Source organism: Limulus polyphemus, unplaced genomic scaffold (genome assembly GCF_000517525.1).
Source record: "Limulus polyphemus unplaced genomic scaffold, Limulus_polyphemus-2.1.2 Scaffold5584, whole genome shotgun sequence".
NCBI classification, from domain to species: Eukaryota; Metazoa; Arthropoda; class Merostomata; order Xiphosura; family Limulidae; genus Limulus; species Limulus polyphemus.
This window is the reverse complement of record NW_013671194.1, coordinates 5,276-26,496: the sequence shown is the minus strand read 5'-3', so window position 1 is coordinate 26,496 and position 21,221 is coordinate 5,276. Positions and strand designations below refer to the sequence as shown.

The window sequence follows — 21,221 nt, the reverse complement described above, 5'->3', positions numbered from 1 at the left end:
ATGAAAAAAAAAAAAGATGTATTCCTTACTTTTACCACTACTTTCAACAATTTTTTTTTACTTTTTCTGATAAAGCATCAAATTTCAATAGAAAAGCAAATAAAAGATACATTTATGACTTGGTGAAGTTACAAATAATTGAGGTCATGATGTACTTGCAATTTTTTTAAAGCATTAATAACAAAATGCTCTTCCCTGACATGCGTGGAGCACAGGCTGTACAAATACTAATATCTAAGTACACATTGAAAACGAAGCAGTGAGTTGGCTTTAAGCTCATTATCACTGAATATAGAAACAGAAACAATATATTAAATATACAGAACAGCAGCACTTCTGGTACTGTAACGTGTAGCAACTAACGTCCTAGTTAAGCATATACGATATAACAACTTTAATAACTAACATAATGGGTGTTTTTTGTAACACCGAGACACCACTGACAGGTGTAATTCACAGGTTTGTTGTAACGATTTATAGAGTATTTTTGTCACTTAAAAACTTCAGTTCTAAAATATAAATATGTCAATAGTATCTGTACAATCTACACGAAAATCTAAGTGCAAATAAAACTTACAAATATACTTATTTAAACAGATAGCATAATTACCCTTTCTGAAACTAGCCTAATCATTTTATTACAAACTCATGTTAAAGTATGAATTTTCGTCCAATAAAAACAAGAAATGTAATTGTTACATATGATTTGTTTGTTTGTTGTTAAGTGCAATGCCACACACAATGGGCTGTCTGAGTTCTGCCTTCTGTGGGTATTGAAACCCAGTTTTTAGCATTATAAGCTCTAAAATTTACCGCTGAGCCACAGGAGGGGGCGTTATTATATAGAAAATATTACAAAAGGTAATAATATGGCACTGCTGATAACTATACAATCAAGAAATCAACGATAAATGGAATATCATTTAAAAAACAAACTTTAAAAGCTACTTTGTGGTATACTGATTTAGCCTTTTGGCCTGAAAATATTAAAAAATTTCAGCACACAAATTTTGTTAGATTTACCAATACGTCATGACCTAACCTAAAATATACACTAACTTCATAACTTATTAACCAACCGTGTGTCATCTACATTATTAATGCTTAGCTGTTTACATTAACACTAACTACTTAATTTATTAACCAACCGTGTGTCACCTACATTATTAATGCTTAGCTGTTTACATTAACACTAACTTCATAATTTATTAACCAACCGTGTATCATCTACATTATTAATGCTTAGCTGTTTACATTAACACTAACTTCATAATTTATTAACCAACCGTGTGTCACCTACATTATTAATGCTTAGCTGTTTACATTAACACTAACTTCTACTGCAAGAAACGTCATTAACAATTCTAAAACAAAACTACACTGGGCATCATCTCCACTGATGAAAATAATCTAGTACTGCTATCTAACACATCTTCGTTCTCCTCCAATCTGGTCTACCAGCATACAGAGCATCATCTTCACTCTTCTTCAAACTATCCTATACAGTTCATTTCCACTCTTGACTATGATATCTTATTACTATATAGAAATCGTTTACATTCCCTTTTAACAAAGGTGGTATATTATACCATCTATAATCTTCATGAATCAACATTACAATATAAGCCCAGTTTATGACTGTACGTGGGACCGTTATCCGGTTTTCTTGTATTAAAGAAGAAAACAGTCTTCACTCTCTGTCAACCTAGCTTGCAGTTCTTATCCGGTTGGCCAACAACTACAAACATTGTTATCATCCATACATCATCATCATCTTCAAACAATTATTAGAAAACATAGCCGTACGGTTAAAAACCATCAGACTAAAACTTTTTATTTCCAGTACAACAATACTTAAAGCACAAACATTATCACATGCAAAACAGCAAAGTTAAACAAAACTTAAAAGTACATTTCTGTTAGTATAACACCCATGTTGAAATTGTATACACTCACCACCACCAAAATAAATAAAAAACAAACAAACTTCTTTTGCATATATATTTACACGAGTAGTAATAACATTTTCAACTGCTTAGCATATGTTTCTAAATACATCATTAACTGGAAAAACCTTCACAGGAGGATTTACTTTTGGCTTCTTAATATATCCTGTATACTAAATCCAACTTGGATTATTCAGGTTGCATGGTCTCGAAGCTCAGACCGTTCAATCCATGGTCCAAGACATAGAAACAGTCTAGATGTACGACCAAAAAGGCAAGCTTACCTTTCTGCTAGTCTAATCAATAATATTTGCTTCTTAAAATCTTAAACAGACCATATAACACTCGGACTACATACCAGACTGAAGATTATATCTGAACACGACATGCTCTGTTTTAAAAACTATTTAAACCAATAACTTCTGGCTACTCTTCTGAAAGAGTTTTACACATTTGTTTTAAGTGTGAATTTTGGGTGATTTAATTCTTCGTCTCCGAGCAGCTTGTAGGTCTTGGTCTGTTTCAAGATCAATCTCACATTTTTAATGCCTTTCATCTTCAACATAAAACTAGAACTACTTCTGTTAAGGAATTATCTTCAATCTTAATGCCAATTTGATAGAAGAAAGACATGTTTTCCATGATTTATGAGAATGTTTTGAACCCCTATTTTGAGACAAAGAAAATAACCACGCCCACTACTTCTGGCAAGCCTCGTCATTTTACTTCTGAGCAATCTAGGAAGTTATTTGAGGTACTTCTGAGCAAAGAAAATGACTTTATTCCCAGTGATGATAATGATAATTTTGAAAGTGAGAAATCTGACTTGGATAGATGTAGTGAAAGAGAGAGAAGAGTCCTGTGGCGGGCCCTTCAGGTGCGAGTACGGGTAAGAAAAGCAGGGTCTGGATCTAGACCTAACAAGAGGAAGAGAAGAGTCCTGTGGCGGGCCCTTCAGGTGCGAGTACGGGTAAAAAAAGCAGGGTCTGGATCTAGACCTAACAAGAGGAAGAGAAGAGTCCTGTGGCGGGCCCTTCAGGTGTGAGTACGGGTAAGAAAAGCAGGGTCTGGATCTAGACCTAACAAGAGGAAGAGAACAGTTGTAGGAGCAGGAGACGATTGTGAGAATGGTGAAGATGAAGTAGCCTGGAGAGTAGCTGAAGAAGGAGAGACTGATTTGAGCCACAACTAAACATGAAAGTGGATTTGGATGAGAGATATTCACCACTGGAGTTTCTCAAAGCTTTTCTTGATGAAGAAATTGTGGCCACTTTGATTTCTAGCATCAATGCATATGCAGCAAAGATTTTGGAAAAAAACAATCCTCCAACAAAATAATCATTGTTTGCCTCATGGACTCCATTTACTTATAATGAATGGTTGAAGTTTATGGTAGTTTTGATTACTATAGGTTTGGACTTTCAACCCAAGATCAAGGACTACTGGATATCTCTTCACACTCTGGTATCATAAGATGTTTGCTAGGGACAGGTTTGAAATCATTTACCACAGCATGTTTCATGCCTACGAACCAGCTGCTGAAGACAAAGCAAAGACTGAGCTAGTTGTGGAGAAGTTGTTGGACAAGTTCCTACTGCCTTCTACCCATATGAAAATGTGTGTATGAATTCTAGCACAAGCAGTTCAATGCAAGCAAGCTCCAAAAATATCACATCAAGACATTTGAGCTATGTGATTCTGCAACGAGCTACGTTGTCAATTTGAAAATATATTTTGGAAAGGACACAGCATATGACCCTGACCTTGAAATCAAATCTGCTCATGCTGTCAAAGTTTTTGACACTTTTCTAAAGCCCTTACAGTGAGTTTATCACATGTTTGTGACAGCTTTTGTAAATTATCTACAGACACACAGCTTCAATTACACTGACACACTCAACATCAACTATGTCAGCTTTCCTGTAGAAGTGAAAAGTCTGAAACTTGACCATCAGGAGGTGAGGTGGCTTTTGGACTCAGGAAACGAAACACGTGCATTGGTTGGAGGGACAAAGAGGCAAAAAAGCCAAGTGAATTGGTATCAACCAAAGCTGTGGTGCAAACCCTTCAAAAAGGAGCAGAAGCAAACACCATCGTAAAGCCAAAAGTTGTGGATGACTACAACATGTCAATGAATTGCTGCATTCACATGGACCAGTTGGTGGGATATTATAGTATGCACAACCGCAAAAACCAGAATTGGTAGAAGAAAGCATATTATCGAAGTGACCCAAGTAAATGCCCACATCTTGTACAGTTTATGCCAGCCGATAGAGACAAAGAAAGTGATCCTCACAAACAAAGCTGATGAGGGGACACCCGAAGACATCATAGAATATCTACCAAATAATTCAAACTGTGGGAAGAAATGGAATGAAGTGGAGAGGGTGGTTGGAGCCAAATATCTTGTGGACTATGAAGGAAAGAATCAAGACTGTGTGCAGTATAGTGGTCCTGGAAAATGTTGTCGCTCCAGTTATGTTTGCACAGAATGCGTAGACGGACCATATCTGTGTCAAAATAAGTGCTTGGTGCTTTATCACAAGCAAAAAAAAACGAGTAGCAATAGTCTAGACATGATGATTGCTGTTCATTGACTGTATATATATTTGTCAAATATTGTTCCCAATTTTCTTCGTTTATTACTTCCCTTTGACGTAATACACACTGATGCAGTATTCTTCAATAAAATACACTTTACTGATGGTTTCAAGGAGAATTATGGATATACATTTCAACAATATTCATCTACCTGCCATTTCAGAGTTTTTGCAGTGAATATTCATCATGGGGGCAGTGCTAGGACTTGGTAAATTATGTTTTTGTGAATATTTCTTCATCTTATCTTCCTACCATTCTTTCACAGTCTAAAACGAATTTGTCTTTCTCAAAACCTTGATATTTTTTAGCAGACTATGAATCTACATTCATTTCCCTTTACTATGATCTATAATACTATATATATTTCAATAACAAAGCATGCTCAGACTGCCTTGCAAACAAAAATCCTCCAATACACTTTCTTGCAGCCATTTTTGCTCCATCTGAAGTCTGTACTTGCTCCAGAAACAGAGGTAAAAACTATAAAAACAGATTTGAGAAAAGAAGAACTACCAAAAAATTCAGTCAGAAAAAAACTTGAACTGTCATTTATGTAGTACTTTTTCTTTGTTTTTGTGTTTAAATACAAAGCTACACAATGAGCTATTTGCACTGTGCCCCCCTCAGGTATCAACCCCTCATTCTTAGCATTATAAGCCCACAAGCTGAATTCTGAATCACAGTACAATTTCATTAGTTCTTAAGGACATTAATAATACTTTAATATATATTTTTAAACACAGTATCTTATAAGATACAATCATAAACTGTAACTCCTAAGAATTGGGTTTCTTTTTATGATTTTTAGGTGTTTATAATTTGTCATGTCACTGCTAGCTTGTAGACACGGTAACACGATCCATTTGTAACCTACTTGAAATCAAGACTCTAGATACTGAATTAACAGCTCAGCGGTAGAAAGTTTGTACTTTGCAATGAAAGACAAACATCTTAGCTAAAGAGTGAAAGGAAGAACATGAGAGACAGAGTAAACAGATGTAATTCAATAACACCACTTCCTTTATCCGTGATCATTTTGGCAAGAAGCCATGAATGCTTTAAAGAAAAATGTCAAATGTTTTTCTAACACGTATTAATCACACTTTAATGACTGTTTTCTTAATAGTAACCTAAAACTTTGAGTAAAAAGAATCAGCTCAGACAAGGACATTAACCAACCAATCATATTGTTTTATCTCATTTTAACAAAGATAATTTTTCATTATCCACTTACTAAAACTTCATTTATCCAATAAAGATATTTACCTTTATGAAGCTTATATTTGTGATATATGACTGACCGAATGTATATGTAGATGACAGAATTAAGAAGTTGAACAAGTAATACATCAATGCAAGGTGTCTCGTTTTTGTTATCAGAGAAGATTTATGCTATAAAGATAAAGTGTATTAACAGCTAGTTTCTAATACGTTACAACAATTAAAGTTTCTGCTTTTCATAATCAGGCTAGAGGTGTGTTTCCCTAATACCACAAGTGTTAAAGAAATACAAAAACATTTAAACTACAAAGAGTGCATCCGACTGAGCAGAATTAGATTGTCAAATTTGGATTGCATGGATAAAGATTCTTGTTTTTTTCTGAAAAAACAAACAAACCAGAAGATTGTAGATTAAAAGTTAAACAGGAGATAGATTTACACTCTCACTGATTTAATTTGGCCTATGATCATCAAAACAATCCACTGAGAAACTTCCTTCTTTGAATGTGAAACTCGTTTACAAATATGTCAATTGTAACCGACAATTTACCAAACTGTAGAACACACAGTTTATCAACAAAACAACATTATTATCACCTTTAATTTGTACGTAAATTACTTTGCTAGTCAACACTTAAAAGCTCAACAAATGGAAAAGAATAATTACTTAGCACTTTTACTGAAGAAGATTTATAAATCAAATTGATGCACTGCACAAGAACATGTAAGCTAGTTAGGCATGAAAAGGAACAACGTAGGTAGCTGGGAAAAATCCTCGTTTCGAACGCATTTCCCCTTCCCACCAATGGGCATCAGAACGATCAATTACTGTGATTATGTCACTTCTTTTGAACTCCAGTTCTCCAGGCTCCTGAGCTTGAAAATCGTAGAGGGCTTGAACCAAAAACTAAGAAATATAGAAAACTATTAAAACTATATGAACATTGTCAGTTAAATGTATCCAATAAATACCTTTAATATACAAGTATTCGACAAATTTTCAGACAACTTTGAGAAACAAATATAACATTTGTAAAACTTCTTTATTAACACAGATTACCACTGGTCCAGTTTCATGACAAACACTTTGAACTTAAATTAGTGTTCCTTGTAAAAACTTTGTCTTTCACACAGTTAGTTCAATTCTTCTGTAAGTTACTTGTAGAGGAAACAACGGGGCTGTACTGATCATTGATGGTGCACTGAATGAGATACAGGTTAAGTGCTCAAAAAACCTAATTTATCTAATGATCTACAAGATAATATCATGTGATATTATACATAAAGACCATAATACGCATACATGATCACATGTTAATTAACTGGTGCTGACCTATCAATACTACTTGTGGGTCAGCATTCTGCGTGAGAGCACTGTTCGCACTACACTTGATACAGCTCTCGGAAGAAATAATGATGCAGTAATAACTGAAAATTGACTTACAGGCTGACATAAGAATAAACAGTAATAGCAGAACTGTTTTATCAAAGTTACATAATTAGGAGCTTTCACCTCACAGCCTTGAAAAAACAACATTCCCGAAACTGCTATATCTACATTATTTCCGTTTTTCTGTTGTGCACCTTTATTTTCCTTTTTTTGATCAACTAATAGCAATATTTTATTACAAACCTGTTCAGGTTGCATATCCACGAGTGTAATTTCCTGGGATCGGCTCACTGAGGCTGACCGGTGATATTCCACAAGTTCATTCAGCGAACTAAACTTGACAACCCACAGGAAGAACTTGCCTTGCATATCCCGGAGAACTTTGAAATGCTGAACACCATTTGGACATCTTTTAACAAACGTTGCATATAATAATAAGTAACACTATAAACCAACTAAGAATCCAGACACAAAACAAACACAACAAAAAAAAACAACAGGGCTGAAAGTAACTAATCCTTTTGATGACCTCACACAACTATGACTATGCTAAGTGACAAAACACATTAACAAATACTACTAAACATTCATGATCTACACTACCCATCACTTAATAACTATGTGAAGGATACTGCCTCTTATTTGTGTGACGTATTGTGGAAGATATAAACAGTTTGTTGAGTTATTTTAAGTTTTCTGAAATCACCCAATGAGGCTATTCATATTCATACTTCCATGAGATGGAGAAATATATGTGTTATTCTCACATGAATCTTATATTCCAATTTCAGCTTGTTTTAGATTTTTTAAAAACATTTTCAAATTATCCTCCATTTTAATTTGACAGACATCTTCAGATACAACAATTTCAGATTGAGTCACTTTTTCAATCCTAAACTGGTTTACATGAAAGTATATCAAACACATGGTGTAGTATGAAACCTGTAAAAGAAATTACTGTTTCATATGTTTCTCTCTACAAAGTTTCACAAGACTACTCTAATAAGACTTCTGAAATTTTGTTTAAAGTAAAAATTAATTAATGACAATGACTGTAAGTCAGGAAAATACTAACACAACATTCCCACGTTTGTGTTACTAATGTACATGTCCTTTAAAACTTTTCCATCACTACAGTAAGGGATGCTGCATGATTCTGTTTCCTAGACAACTTTAATCTATCTCATGACACAATGGAAGATCTAAACAGGTCTTTCATGATTCTGTTTCCTACACAACTTTAATCTATCTCATGACACAATGGAAGATCTAAACAGGTCTTTCATGATTGTTTCCTACACAACTTTAATCTATCTCATGACACGATGGAAGATCTAAACAAGTCTTTCATGATTCTGTTTCCTACACAATTTTAATCTATCTCATGACACAGTGGAAGATCTAAACAGGTCTTTCACGATTCTGTTTCCTACACAACTTTAATCTATCTCATGACACAATGGAAGATCTAAACAGGTCTTTCATGATTCTGTTTCCTACACAATTTTAATCTATCTCATGACACAGTGGAAGATCTAAACAAGTCTTTCACAATTCTGTTTCCTACACAACTTTAATATATCTCATGACACAGTGGAAGATCTAAACATGTCTTTCACGATTCTGTTTCCTACACAACTTTAATATATCTCACGAAACAATGGAAGACCTAAAAAAATTTTTCACGATTCTGTTTCCTACACAACCTTAATCTATCTCACGAAACAATGGAAGATATAAACAAGTCTTTACCGATTCTGTTTCCTACACAACTTTAATCTATCTCATGACACAATGGAAGATCTAAACATGCACATTGATGTTCCACTTTCCTGTAATACTTTAGCTCATGATATTTAGATGTTCCTAGTCTACTTAACCTTAACCAAGTCATGATATCAGGGTGCAACTAGTCATGCTTCTCATTTTTCTGCTACTCGTGTAAGACAGAATCTTGGAAAACTCAAGAAATACTGTTATCTAATGTCAACCTCCAACTATAAACCTGAACAAGTTTCTAATTTTCTCAGTCCTCAATACAATTTTTTACACATCTCATGATACACAGCATCTAATCTTCCACAAAAATCATGCTAGTACCATATGATTAAAACATGGAATCCAACTTACTTAACAGAAAGCGAGAAATCTCCAGGAGAACTTTCACTCACTCTAATAAGAAATGCTCCTTCGTGTTTGTTCATTAGTAGCTTCTCGGCATCTGCTCTTGTAATTCGACCATAATACCAACTGAAACACAGCAAGAAAGAAAAAGTGTGTACTAGTTTTCGTAATGATAAAATTAAATTAATAGTCAATCTTCAGAAATTTCATGATCTTTCAAGAATTCTAGTAAATTAATGCTCTGTGTTAGTAATCTCATATGTTTCTATGGTAATATTACTCATAACAGCATCACTATTTTTGACACCAACACTTGTACAAACTGTCCAACATACCTTAAAGAAAATACATGTAATACCTAGATATATATATCAAGGTTTTTCTTTACAGTGCCAAACGTATCTATCTACAAGAACTCATCAAGCAAAAATAACACAACTTTCACTACAAATAAAGTTGTACATATAGTGGTGTCAAACGTTTCACGAGACTAGGCATCAGTAACAGTACATGAAGCAAAGAAGTGGTTTTTATGTCCATTTTTTAAGGATAGCTTAATTAGCAGCATTAACAATAATGTTTATGTGTGTGGATATATATACATGTTTATTTTTTATCTAACGAGATATACTCAGAATTTGGGCCAAATAAATTGATAAGCGCAAGGGTACTCAACTAATGGATCAATACATTCTAAACATTACAAGTTTTTCTTCTATGATATTGATACTCCTAATTAAATTGATTCATAAAATTTGCTATATTATTTAACAACTTACTATTTGTAAGTCCTGATCTATACGGTCAATTTGTTTTGATTAGATGGTTTTGATATTTTTTTCATTATTCAATTATCTATTTTTTTTTTATATTTCAAGTGAATAACAAGGGATCATTTTCCCCCTTCTAGTCTTTCCCATTTTTTACTACCACCCTACACAAAGAAACCCTTTTTCTTATATAGAAAGTTAATTAAGTGGATTACATTAAAACAATTTTGAATATAAAAAATTAACAAGTAATGTTAGGCCCACAGCTGATATAAAGCCATGGAACATATCAGAACTACATATTGACATTATCTGCTGTTTCATAGGTAGTTTGATGCCACCAAAAAGCGATCACCTTTTGAAAGGGTGCGCAGTTGCTCTTTCCGATGCTAAGTATTCATATACTTCCTTTTCTTTCTAGATACAATAGAAAAGTGTGAAGAACTTTGAATGTTAGACTGTTTTGATTTGGTTCTATGTGTTGATTAGGTAACATATATTTTAACATTTGTATTACATACATTATAACAAATCATATTATTTTTTAGCTTTGTGATACTGTAGAAAAGTCACTGTCATGAATATAGAAATATATTTGCAACGTGTAATAACTTAATCACTTTATTGAAAAATTAAAAAAAGTTGAACATTCTACTTTGTTAAACCTGCCAATTGACTCCTACATACTGTAAGCTAGTTTCAGTCAAAAATAACTTGCTTCGAAGGCTTCCCTATAGTTATACTGAGCCACAGGAAGCAGGGATGATATAGAGTTAGAATTTGTTGTCAGAATTACCATAGATTAACATACTCTAGATTTTACTTGCATTCTTAGAAAGCTTTTGTACTTCTACAATATTTGGTATTTTGGATATCTTTAACTATAGCAAAAGTAAACAGAGGTTCAGTGTCAACTCAGATTAAAAGGTTTTCATGTAAGTAAAAAATAAAACTACCTGTGTTAATTCAGATTTTTAAAAATAAGTGTTTGTGGAGTTGCTAACAAGAATTTGACTGAGCATGAGAAAAGTATTCTACCTAGGTTTACTAAAAGATAGAGGACGTACTCACTCGTGTTTTTTCATTTCAATATAATTACTCGGGATGAGGCCTTCTCTTCCATCTAACTCTGCTCTATACCAGTTCATATCATCTTCAACATTTAGTACCTGATAAATGTTAATTGCATATATACATTTTATTATGTCTAAAACATAACATTATTTCATTAAGGTGATTTTACAATTCTCATGCAACTGGCCTGTTATTTGTACACTAAAGATAGATATGTATAGGGTGTATCTACACATTAGTTGTAACTCAAGTCATTTTTTATATCCCAAAGAATCAGTAACAAATTTAGATTGGCGTGAACCTTGAACATACAAAAAAACCCATTCTATAGTGGATAATTATAAAAATAAACATTTTGTTCCAAAACAAAACATGAAGACAAAATATTATTGGTAGATTGTAGTTTAAAGGCTTTTACACTACAAACAAAAACAGTTCAAAGATCACTAAAGTGTCTGTACAGGATTAAAATTCTTACACTTCAAAATGATAAGTCAAATACAGATAATACCAAACATGTCAGCAGTGGTAAAACATTTATCAAAAAAATACTGAAACCTAGAAAAAATAATGTGATAAATATATATGTTTGTTCAAAAACAAATAGTTTTACTAAGAGTGTGGATATTTGGATGAAAATATCTTTAGATATTTGTTTTAAATTTAAAATTAGGATTTGTAGCAGCATATGGATACAGAAATAGAAGAACAATCTGAAACTATATATAGAGAAAATACAGTTTTTGAAATCCCATATTTGACCATAAATTAAATATTTAAATCACTATAACACAGTATTTTAAATTAGAGTTTAAATAGATAAGCAACAGATACAAAATATGTCAACAGTCTCCAAAAAATAACACTCACACACAACACTGTAAACATTGTAGATCAGCTATAGGTAGCTAACTTTTACATGATAATCCTGTGATTAAATTTTAATACATATATAATCAGTGTAATTTCCAAACTGACAAATATCTTTCATTATTCTTTACTGTTGATAATTTACACCTAGAAATATTAACAAGTACACTACACTTACAGAACTTCCTTACTTGAGGATAAGCCAGAGAAAGCTTTATGGAAGTTTGTGCTATTAGAGAGGAAAATAACAGATTAGGAACAGAAATCAAGGAAACCAGACAGGAAATAGATTTAGGATAAAAGTTGCTATAGGGGAGAGGGGGGAGAATGAGAGTTGAGTTTACAATGGTTTAGAAATAAAAAAATATTAGAGATACACAGACAGGTGCACCAGTTTCGAACAGATTTGTACCTTTTTGGGTGTGTGTACTGAGTAACAATATACTCAGAAGATCTACATGGGGGAACTCTGTTACTATGTATAATGATAAAGTTATTTGGAGGGGGGGGGAGCACAGAAAGACTAAGACTAGAAATGCTAGGTTCTAAAGTATTGGACATTACAAGGCACGTTGACAATTTAGTTACAGGAACCAAGACTTAAATGTAAGATTATCAGGGATTTGCTTGCAGCAACAAGTGGTCTAGTTTGACCCATGGGATATTTTTCAGAGTATGGGGTGAATTATATGCTAGAGACTGGCCCCAATTAAACAGGTTAGTAGCAAGATGTTTGAGGAAGTCCTAAATAAATTAATTTAAAATGTTCAAATTAAACAGGAAGCTCAGGACACTGAGAATAAAGAAATTAATGGAATAGTTAGTGCAGTGAAGAGTTTGGAAAAAAAAAGAAAGAGTTAAACCATAAAAAATAAAGTTAAGTAATAGTTTTAAAGTTACGTCTGTCAGTTGTAAAGATAACCACAGTAAGATCATGAATAAATTTAGCTATTTTTATTCTAATGCTAGGAGTAATAGAAACAACAGAGCTATAGTTGAAATGAAAGACTATAATAAAATTGTAATAATAGAAATTTGTTTGGAGTTGGGAAATATTGATAATCAGAACTATTTTGAAATTTCAGGTTATAAGTTATTGAATAGTGATACTTTTTAACGGAGGGGTTGGGTGATTATATACGAGGGATGAACTGCAGCGTTTTAAGATTGAAGACAAACAAATAGTAGTTGAGAGTTTGAATCTATATGGGTTACATGGTTACTATATGGAAATTGTTTTAGCTTTTTCTTATTTACGTAAAGACATTGAGATGGCATAATTAGTAAAGTGTGATGATGAAGTATGGCTTTTAATTACCTTAAGTGCAAGGTATGCATTTGTATTATAAGTATTTGGGTCACACACTTAATATTGGTGGGAATACACTCAATAGCTGATAGAAAAAATGGATTATATATAAAAAACGATATTAAATTATTCAAAAGAAAGTTAAGAGAGCTACTACATTTATTCTAGGGGTAGGAAAGTTAACTTATGGAGAAAGGTTAAAATCTCTTAACCCATTTTCTTTTGAGAAAAGAAAGGTAAGAGGTGGTTTTAATGAATCGAGAGAATAAAAGTCTGATTTCTCTGTGTTGTATTCTGAAAATTAAAGGACAAGAGGACACAAGTTTAAGATTTAGAGAAAACAGGTCAGGCTTCAGTTTTATTTTTCTAACAGGATGATTGGCATATGCAATGAGTTGCCATCTACAGAAATGGAGGCCAGCCTTTTAGATGAAAATTAAGAGGGGAATCAATGACTTCCTCAAAAATAAAGGGTAGGTTTAGTTTTTACTTTGCTCGAGGATGAGTGTGCAAAGACAGCCTTCAAAGGCCAAAAGGTCCCTCGTTGTCCATATGTTATGTCTGATGCTTTAAAAGATTGGTGGTTTGCGTGACATTATACCACAATAATAGAAAGTTCAACAGAAACTTAACAAATATGTACAGAGGTTTTGTCCCCGTGATTTACACCAGATGGAAACGAGGGATATAAATTACTTTGAGCTAGAATAACATGTAAAGATAGAAAATGCTATTCCTGAAAAGGATAAATTTACATGTAAATCAACATAAAATCATGTTGAATTATTTATCTATTTTACTACTTACAACTTTTTTTTTTCATTTATAATACTTCCGATGGTCTCATCAAGTGCACATTACTAGCTTCGTATCTAAACCATCATTCCAACGTTATCTTATTTATGACAGGTGCGTGTAAAACAACTCGGAGCTTTATTTACACGTCTTGGGATTCTTGCAGTCATGATGTAATATTTCCTTTTTTTTTATTATTTTTACTTACTTATTATGTTATAAAGATAAAAGATACTTTCCTGTGTCTACTGAACACTTCTATTTTACAATATAGAAACACTTTCTCTTACTTTATAAAATGCATACCATTTACAAATTATCATAAAGGTCTCATGATTTTTAAAACTTTAAAAAGTAAAATTAAAATTTCTGCTCATCACGTACAAATTTTTTTAAACAATAGTTATTTAGGCCTATACTGTACATTAAGCTTCAGGTTTATAGATGGCATAAGTCAGGTGATAAATACTACAACTTACAACTCTTAATTTAAAATAATATTTTGATAAGGCAATTTGTTAAATTTTAGTTTATAATAAATTAATTAATGTATTATAGGCTTACCAACAGGAAACATCACACACAATATTATTAAAATACTAATATTATACTATAGTAATATTACATTAATAAGTAAGCTAAATTTCAAAATTGATACTACTTGCTAGTATACAAGGTTAATCCAGAAGTATAGCGTTTGCTTCAAAAGTGTATTTAATTTCGAAAAACCTATAGAAGTAGTGCTGAAAAATGGAAGCTATTGCAAAATATGATTTTAATGCAACTGCTGATGACGAACTAAGCTTCAAGAAAGGACAAATATTAAAGGTAAGCTATTAAAATCCGTAGTACTACTAGGCCTATACAGTATACTTTTATGGTGAACTACTACTAGTGGTATTATTTTCTACACGGTCTACGCCTAGGAAACTATTATCGTTAAGTCATACTCATAGTAACATTAGTCAAACATGGTAAAATCTAAAAGAGTAACTTGTTAGTATTAGTAATATGATTAAAAATAAAATGTTTATGAGAATGATTTCAACATGAACTGTCAGCTAATATTATTAGCTTTACTGAAGCAATACAGTTTACCCAAGATTTTAGACCTAACGTTGCATGAACTTCGAGCTCACTTTGATCTCGGTTTTTCATATCAATCATCAGTGGGGTAGTATTAGTAATACTTTAAAATTAAAGTTAATATTGCAAAAAGTCTTAGATTTATACGTTTAATAAGTTTCCAATTTGTTATAATTATTAGTGTGTACGATTTTACAAAAATGTTAAACAGTTTTATTTGTTATAAAAAATCCACCTAGTTTATATTTTTACTATTAATATTATATATAGAATTAACTGGCATGTACAATCTTCAAAATTTGCAGGTACAAATATATACACACACCACAAACTCCACGTTATTGATATTACTTCTGATTACAGCCCGTGGTTTTTCACACGAAAATAATTATAATTTTTATATTTGCTACATTCTGGGTCAAATACCAAGTCTACTTGTTATAAATCTATATACATATAATAGTACTATCTGTTGTATGTCCATGTAACTAGGGTATGGATGGATCTTCACTAAAATTGGTACGCAGGTTCATTAGGTCCATGCGAGGGTAGATACAAATTTTCAGCTTTACATTTTGCGGTTTTATGGACGTTTTTTACCACTATTTCGCCCTCTGCAGATGGATCTTCACCAAATTTAGTATGGAGGTTTTGCATTGGGAGATACATGCAAACTTGCGGTTTCACATTTTGTGTTTTGCAGTTTTATGGGCGTTTTTTACCACTACTTTTGCCCCCTGTTGATGAATCTTTAGCCCGGCATGGCCAGGTAGTTAGAGCGCTCGACTTGCAATCTGCGGGTCGCGGGTTCGAATCTCTGTCACACCACACATGATCGCTCTTTCAGCCGTGACGGTTAATCCCACTGTTCGTTGGTAAAAGAGTAGCCCAAGAATTGGCGGTGGGTGGTGATGATTTTAGTCTTACACTGCTAAATTGGGGATGGTTAGCGCAGATGGCCCTCGTGTAGCTTTGCGCGAAATCCATAACAAACAATCATGAATCTTTACCAAATTTGCCATGAAGGTTTGTTGGGTACATAAAAATTTACGGTTTCACATTTTGTGTTTTGATCACCGTTTTTCCTTTTTTACAATTACATATAAGGGAAGCAACTTTTCATGCCCTATGATAACCTTTCATTAATCACGAATTTACATATCTTCCATCCAGGGGACGGGTACTCCGGCTATTAATAAATAAAAACATTTCGCTTTTCCTAGGAGGTTTCAGGTAAGTGTGTTTTGTTTTTGAATTTTCGCGCAAAGGTACACGAGGGCTATCTGCGCTAGCCGTCCCTAATTTAGCAGTGTAAGCCTATTTGAATTTTGTTTGATTTTATTAATATGATTATCTATTCATTTCTATAGCATCAAAAATCCCGTATTTACATGAAATCATGTGTTTACTTGAAATGTAAAGATTATTTTAAATATTTACGTTGTTTCATTGTTAAGTAATTAATTCCTTAATTTAAAAATTATAACGATATATGTATGTATGTAGAAAATATTTGTAAAGCCTAAAAACTGAACTGAGTTTTCTTTAGGACTAAAAAATTAAATATTAGTATCACAGCTGATTTTTCAGACTTTGTAATAAAGGTTTAAAGCACTCTAGTGTACCTATATTATGATACCTTCCCATTAAGTTGCGTCCTCGTGGAATTTTTGCTTTAGTTTCTTAGTTCTCGTCATTTGTACATTTTTTGAATTTTGCATAAAATTCAATTTTTAATTAATGCACAGCAAAATTAATACAGAATTTAATTCGTTAAATAGTTTTAAAGGTAATGAAACATTTCTTATCTTTTGTTTATAAAGGCACTTTCGAGCTTTTAACGTGTTTGTTTCTTATCTGGTTCAAGAAACACACCTACCTGGCCCGGCATGGCCAGGTGGTTAAGGCACTCGACTCCCAATCTGAGGGTCGCGTGTTCGAATCCCTGTCACACCAAACATGCTCGCCCTTTCAGCCGTGCGGGCGTTATAATGTGACGATCAATCCCACTATTCGTTGGTAAAAGAGTAGCCCAAGAGTTGGTTGGTAACTTTGTTGTCACGAGATGGCAACACAAGCACAACTAAAGATTCACATATACTGATTTATTCATATTTAAAAAACACGAATCGCGTTTTTTTTTGCTATAAAAATGAATAGATAATCATATTAATAAAATCAAGCAAAATTCAAATAGATCACAAAAACATCTAACAAAAACAAAGTTTGGTAACTTTGTTGTCACGAGATGGCAACACAAACACAACTTTTGAAGACACCTAAAGATTCGCATATACTGATTTATTCGTATTTAAAAACACGAATCGCGTTTTTTTGAGCAACCTGAAAAAAAAGAAGACTAATCTAACCTGTTATTGAGCTCATTTCAATACTAGCTTTTATCGAGATTTTAGAAAAATAGCGTGTTTTTATAATAATAAATCAAGAGCTACGTCAGAAAACAATGGTTCCCCAGTTCTTCTGAATAATAAGCAAAAATAATAATTGGTAATATATCATGTTAAAATAAACAAGAGGGAATCCTCATTAGCCGCGGCTGTAATTAGAACTCAAATCGCTCAAGAGAAGGAGTTATGAGCTAGATGTTTGTACTTGAAAAAAACAAACAAAACTCAGAGCCATTCTATGAGCTGCTATGGCGCCCTGCTAATAAATAATCGCTACCCTAATTCTGATGAATTGTGACATAAATAAGTTGTTGAAAAATTACATTTCACTGGTTCACAGTTTTTCTTTTCTAAATAATCCCTTAATCATTATTATGTCTGTCGTAACTAAGCCAGACTGAAAAGCACTGGTATTTGGCGAGAGGCTTTGTTGGTACTGCATGTAGCAAACATAGTGTGATTAATTTATGATTATACCCATGTCTTTACTTTCACCCAGAAGTTCTTATTAATAATAATGAGAATTTTAGGTAATTTGAAATTTAAATTGAATCACACTTTCGTTGGAACACTAAGATACAAAAATAAAAGTTAGAAGACCTATTTTTACACATAAACCCCAAAACCCAAATAAACATCACATTATTTAAAAATACATGAAAACTAACCTTCCCGAGAGAAGTTTTGGTAAAGATAAGGGCAAGCTCATGCTATTTTTACTTTATTTTATAAAATAAAAAGGTTGATCGTTGATATTTTCAAATTTATCGGTGGGATGTTTTTTCCTTATTACAGTAACATTTATGTTTACGTAGGTCAAATTTCGTTTCAATAGTTTTGTATGATCAGCTTGAAAGGTTTGTTGGATTTTAACATTAGAATGACGGTAATATTATTCAATCGTACGTGATGTCTTTTAAAACTCAGATGCCTGACCCTGAAGTTGTGTATACAGTTTCTTGCTGACTGTTTCTCGAATTTCGTTGATAGTTTTTGTTTGTTTTCATATGATAAGCCGTGACTTGCAACTTTACAGATGATTTTGTCAAACTATAGTGAACACAATATGGTTTTATTTTTCTTAGCTTTTAACACACTAATGACTGAATGTTGGTAGTGTTGTCGGTTTCATTGTTGGCATTTAACCTACTAGTAACTGAGTGTCAGCAGTGTTGAGGTTTCATTGTTGGCTTTTAACCTACTAGTGACTGAGTGTTGGCAGCGTTGTAGGTTTCATTGTTGATTTTTAACATACTAGTGACTAAGTATTGGCAGTGTTGTTTCATTGTTGGCTTTTAACCCACTAGTGACTGAGTGTTGTAGGTTTCATTGTTGACTTTTAACATACTAGTGACTGAGTGTTGACAGTGTTGAAGTTTCATTGTTAAAAGTCAACAATGAAACCTACAACACTGCCAACACTCAGTCACTAGTATGTTAAAAGTCAACAACACTCAGTCACTAGTATGAGCGTAAATATTGAAACATGTTCCACGTAAAAGAGAGGTAGAGAGCGATAAAATAGTGAATACATATAAAAAGTGTCATTGGCCACTATTCAGTTCTTCACATATTATGTTTATTTATTATATCTTTGTACTTGTAAAGAATAAGATTTTTATTTTTATTAACAGGGCTTATTTTTTTATTTCACCCCCCAAAGGCATAGATGTAAGCCTCAAGACTTATAAATCTAAAAACCGGGTTTTGATACCCGTGAAAGGGCACTACATAGGTAGCCCATTATGTAGATTTGTGCTTTACAAGAGACAAATTTATATTTTTCGTCTGTTAATGTTATCTTCTCTGCTGAAAAAACAACAACAAACAAACAAAAAAAAACAACAACATCAAAATTAAAACAAACAGTGGTCTGTTAACCAAAGAATATCGGACCATTAAAATAGTGTTGTATAAATAAGACAATATCTTGTCGACAACACAATATTGTCAACAAATCAATGTCCTGTCAATAAAATAGTAGTGTTGTATAAATAAGTCAATACCTTGTCGACAACACAATATTGTCAACAAATCAATGTCCTGCCAGTAAAATAGTGTTGTATAAACAAGACAACATCTTGTCGACAATACAATATTGTCAACAAATCAATGTCCTGTCAATAAAATAGTAGTGTTGTATAAATAAGTCAATATCTTGTCGACAATACAATATTGTCAACAAATCAATGTCCTGTCAATAAAATAGTAGTGTTGTATAAATAAGACAATATCTTGTCGATAACACAATATTGTCAACAAATCAATGTCCTGTCAATAAAATAGTGTTGTATAAACAAGACAACATCATGTCGACAACACAATATTGTCAACAAATCAATGTCCTGTCAATAAAATAGTAGTGTTGTATAAACAAGACAACATCTTGTCGACAACACAATATTGTCAACAAATCAATGTCCTGCCAGTAAAATAGTGTTGTATAAACAAGACAACATCTTGTCGATTGATTTGTTGACAATATTGTGTTGTGTCCTGCCAGTAAAACAGCGTTGTGTAAACAAAACAACATCACGTCGACAACAAACAAACAAATCCCTAACAGCTCCATAGAATTTCATATGCAACGCAGTTTTGAAATATTTGTTTTAAATACATTTTATATTTGGTATTTTTAATCTGAACGACATGGTTTAAATGGCAAAGTCAGAGTCTTTAAGTTTCTTGTAGGAAACCACCGCATATGTGGGTTCGGTTTAGTTCGTTGCCGACTTTTGAGCAAAGCTACTTAAAGGCTATTTGTGCTAGCCGTTCCTAATTTAGCGGTGAAAGTCTAGAGTGTAGGCAGCTAGTAAACAACACCCACCACCAGCTATTGGGCTACTCTTTTACTAACAAATAATGGGATTGACCGTCGCATTATAACGCCCCCACGGTTGAAAGGGCGAGCACGTTTGGTGGGACGGGGATTCGAACCCGCGACCCGTATGTTCTAAGTAGCACCCCCACCCCACCCCAGTGGCACAGCGGCATGTCTGCGAACTTACAACGCTAGAAACCGGGTTTCGATACCCGTGGAGGGCAGAGCACAGATAGGCCAGCGTATAGCTTTTTGCTTAAGTTCAAATAAACAAACAAAAATGATCTAAGTATGTAAAAGTTTTAACCACATTTAATCTAGTACATGAATATGAGACACAAAAAGAAAGAATTCTTAGACAAAGCATGTCCTCTCCTACACGAAAGAAGAATTATTAATTAAAACAGAAAATACATAAATATATACGTATATAAATAAATAAATAAGTTATAATATGTAATACACTCGGTACCATTAACGGACAACAGTACCACAACACTTTTCTTTTAAAAAGTAACTGTAAAAATAAGTAATTAAATCAAAAATTTAATTTGGATTTAAATAAATTCAGCTGGTTCATACACACAATAGAAGAATTAAAACAGCTGTATCTCCAACTCAAAACAGTGATGTTTCCGATGCTAAAAAGGCTGAGGGCTTACAAGCTAAAAAACACGATTTCGATACTCGTGGTGATTTGTTTGTTTGTAATTAAGCACAAAGCTACACAATGGGCTATCTGTGCTCTGCCCACCGCGGGTATCGATACCCGGATTCTAGAGTTAGAAGTCCGCAGACATATTGCT

At 33.1% G+C, this 21,221-nt stretch overlaps 1 protein-coding gene across 2 annotated transcripts; it reads right to left on the bottom strand.

Moving 5' to 3' along the window:
* Positions 1–2,372: 2,372 nt before the first annotated feature.
* LOC106472757 (protein enhancer of sevenless 2B-like) lies at positions 2,373–12,227 on the bottom strand. 2 transcript variants are annotated; one of them, XM_013933414.2, is made up of 5 exons: positions 12,175–12,227; positions 11,124–11,221; positions 9,289–9,408; positions 7,402–7,567; positions 2,373–6,675 (listed from the first exon to the last, which is right to left on the bottom strand). In XM_013933414.2, the coding sequence occupies exons 2-5, from the start codon at positions 11,198–11,200 to the stop codon at positions 6,502–6,504; spliced, it is 537 nt and encodes a 178-aa protein (XP_013788868.2). In that variant the 5' UTR covers positions 11,201–11,221; positions 12,175–12,227; the 3' UTR covers positions 2,373–6,501. The 2 variants fall into 2 exon arrangements, with proteins under 2 accessions (XP_013788868.2, XP_022256999.1); XM_022401291.1 differs by having other exon boundaries at positions 12,188–12,202.
* Between the last annotated feature and the right edge of the window lie 8,994 nt (positions 12,228–21,221).

Bases quoted from the DNA above. Each gene is read 5' to 3' on its own strand.
- LOC106472757 (XM_013933414.2), bottom strand. From the start codon at position 11,200: ATGAACTGGTATAGAGCAGAGTTAGATGGAAGAGAAGGCCTCATCCCG. The intron at 7,568-9,288 runs GTAAGTTGGATT...GTTTGTTAAAAG, and splicing joins GATTTCTCGCTTTCTGTTAA to ATGTCCAAATGGTGTTCAGC. The intron at 6,676-7,401 runs GTTTGTAATAAA...TATATTTCTTAG, and splicing joins TGGATATGCAACCTGAACAG to TTTTTGGTTCAAGCCCTCTA.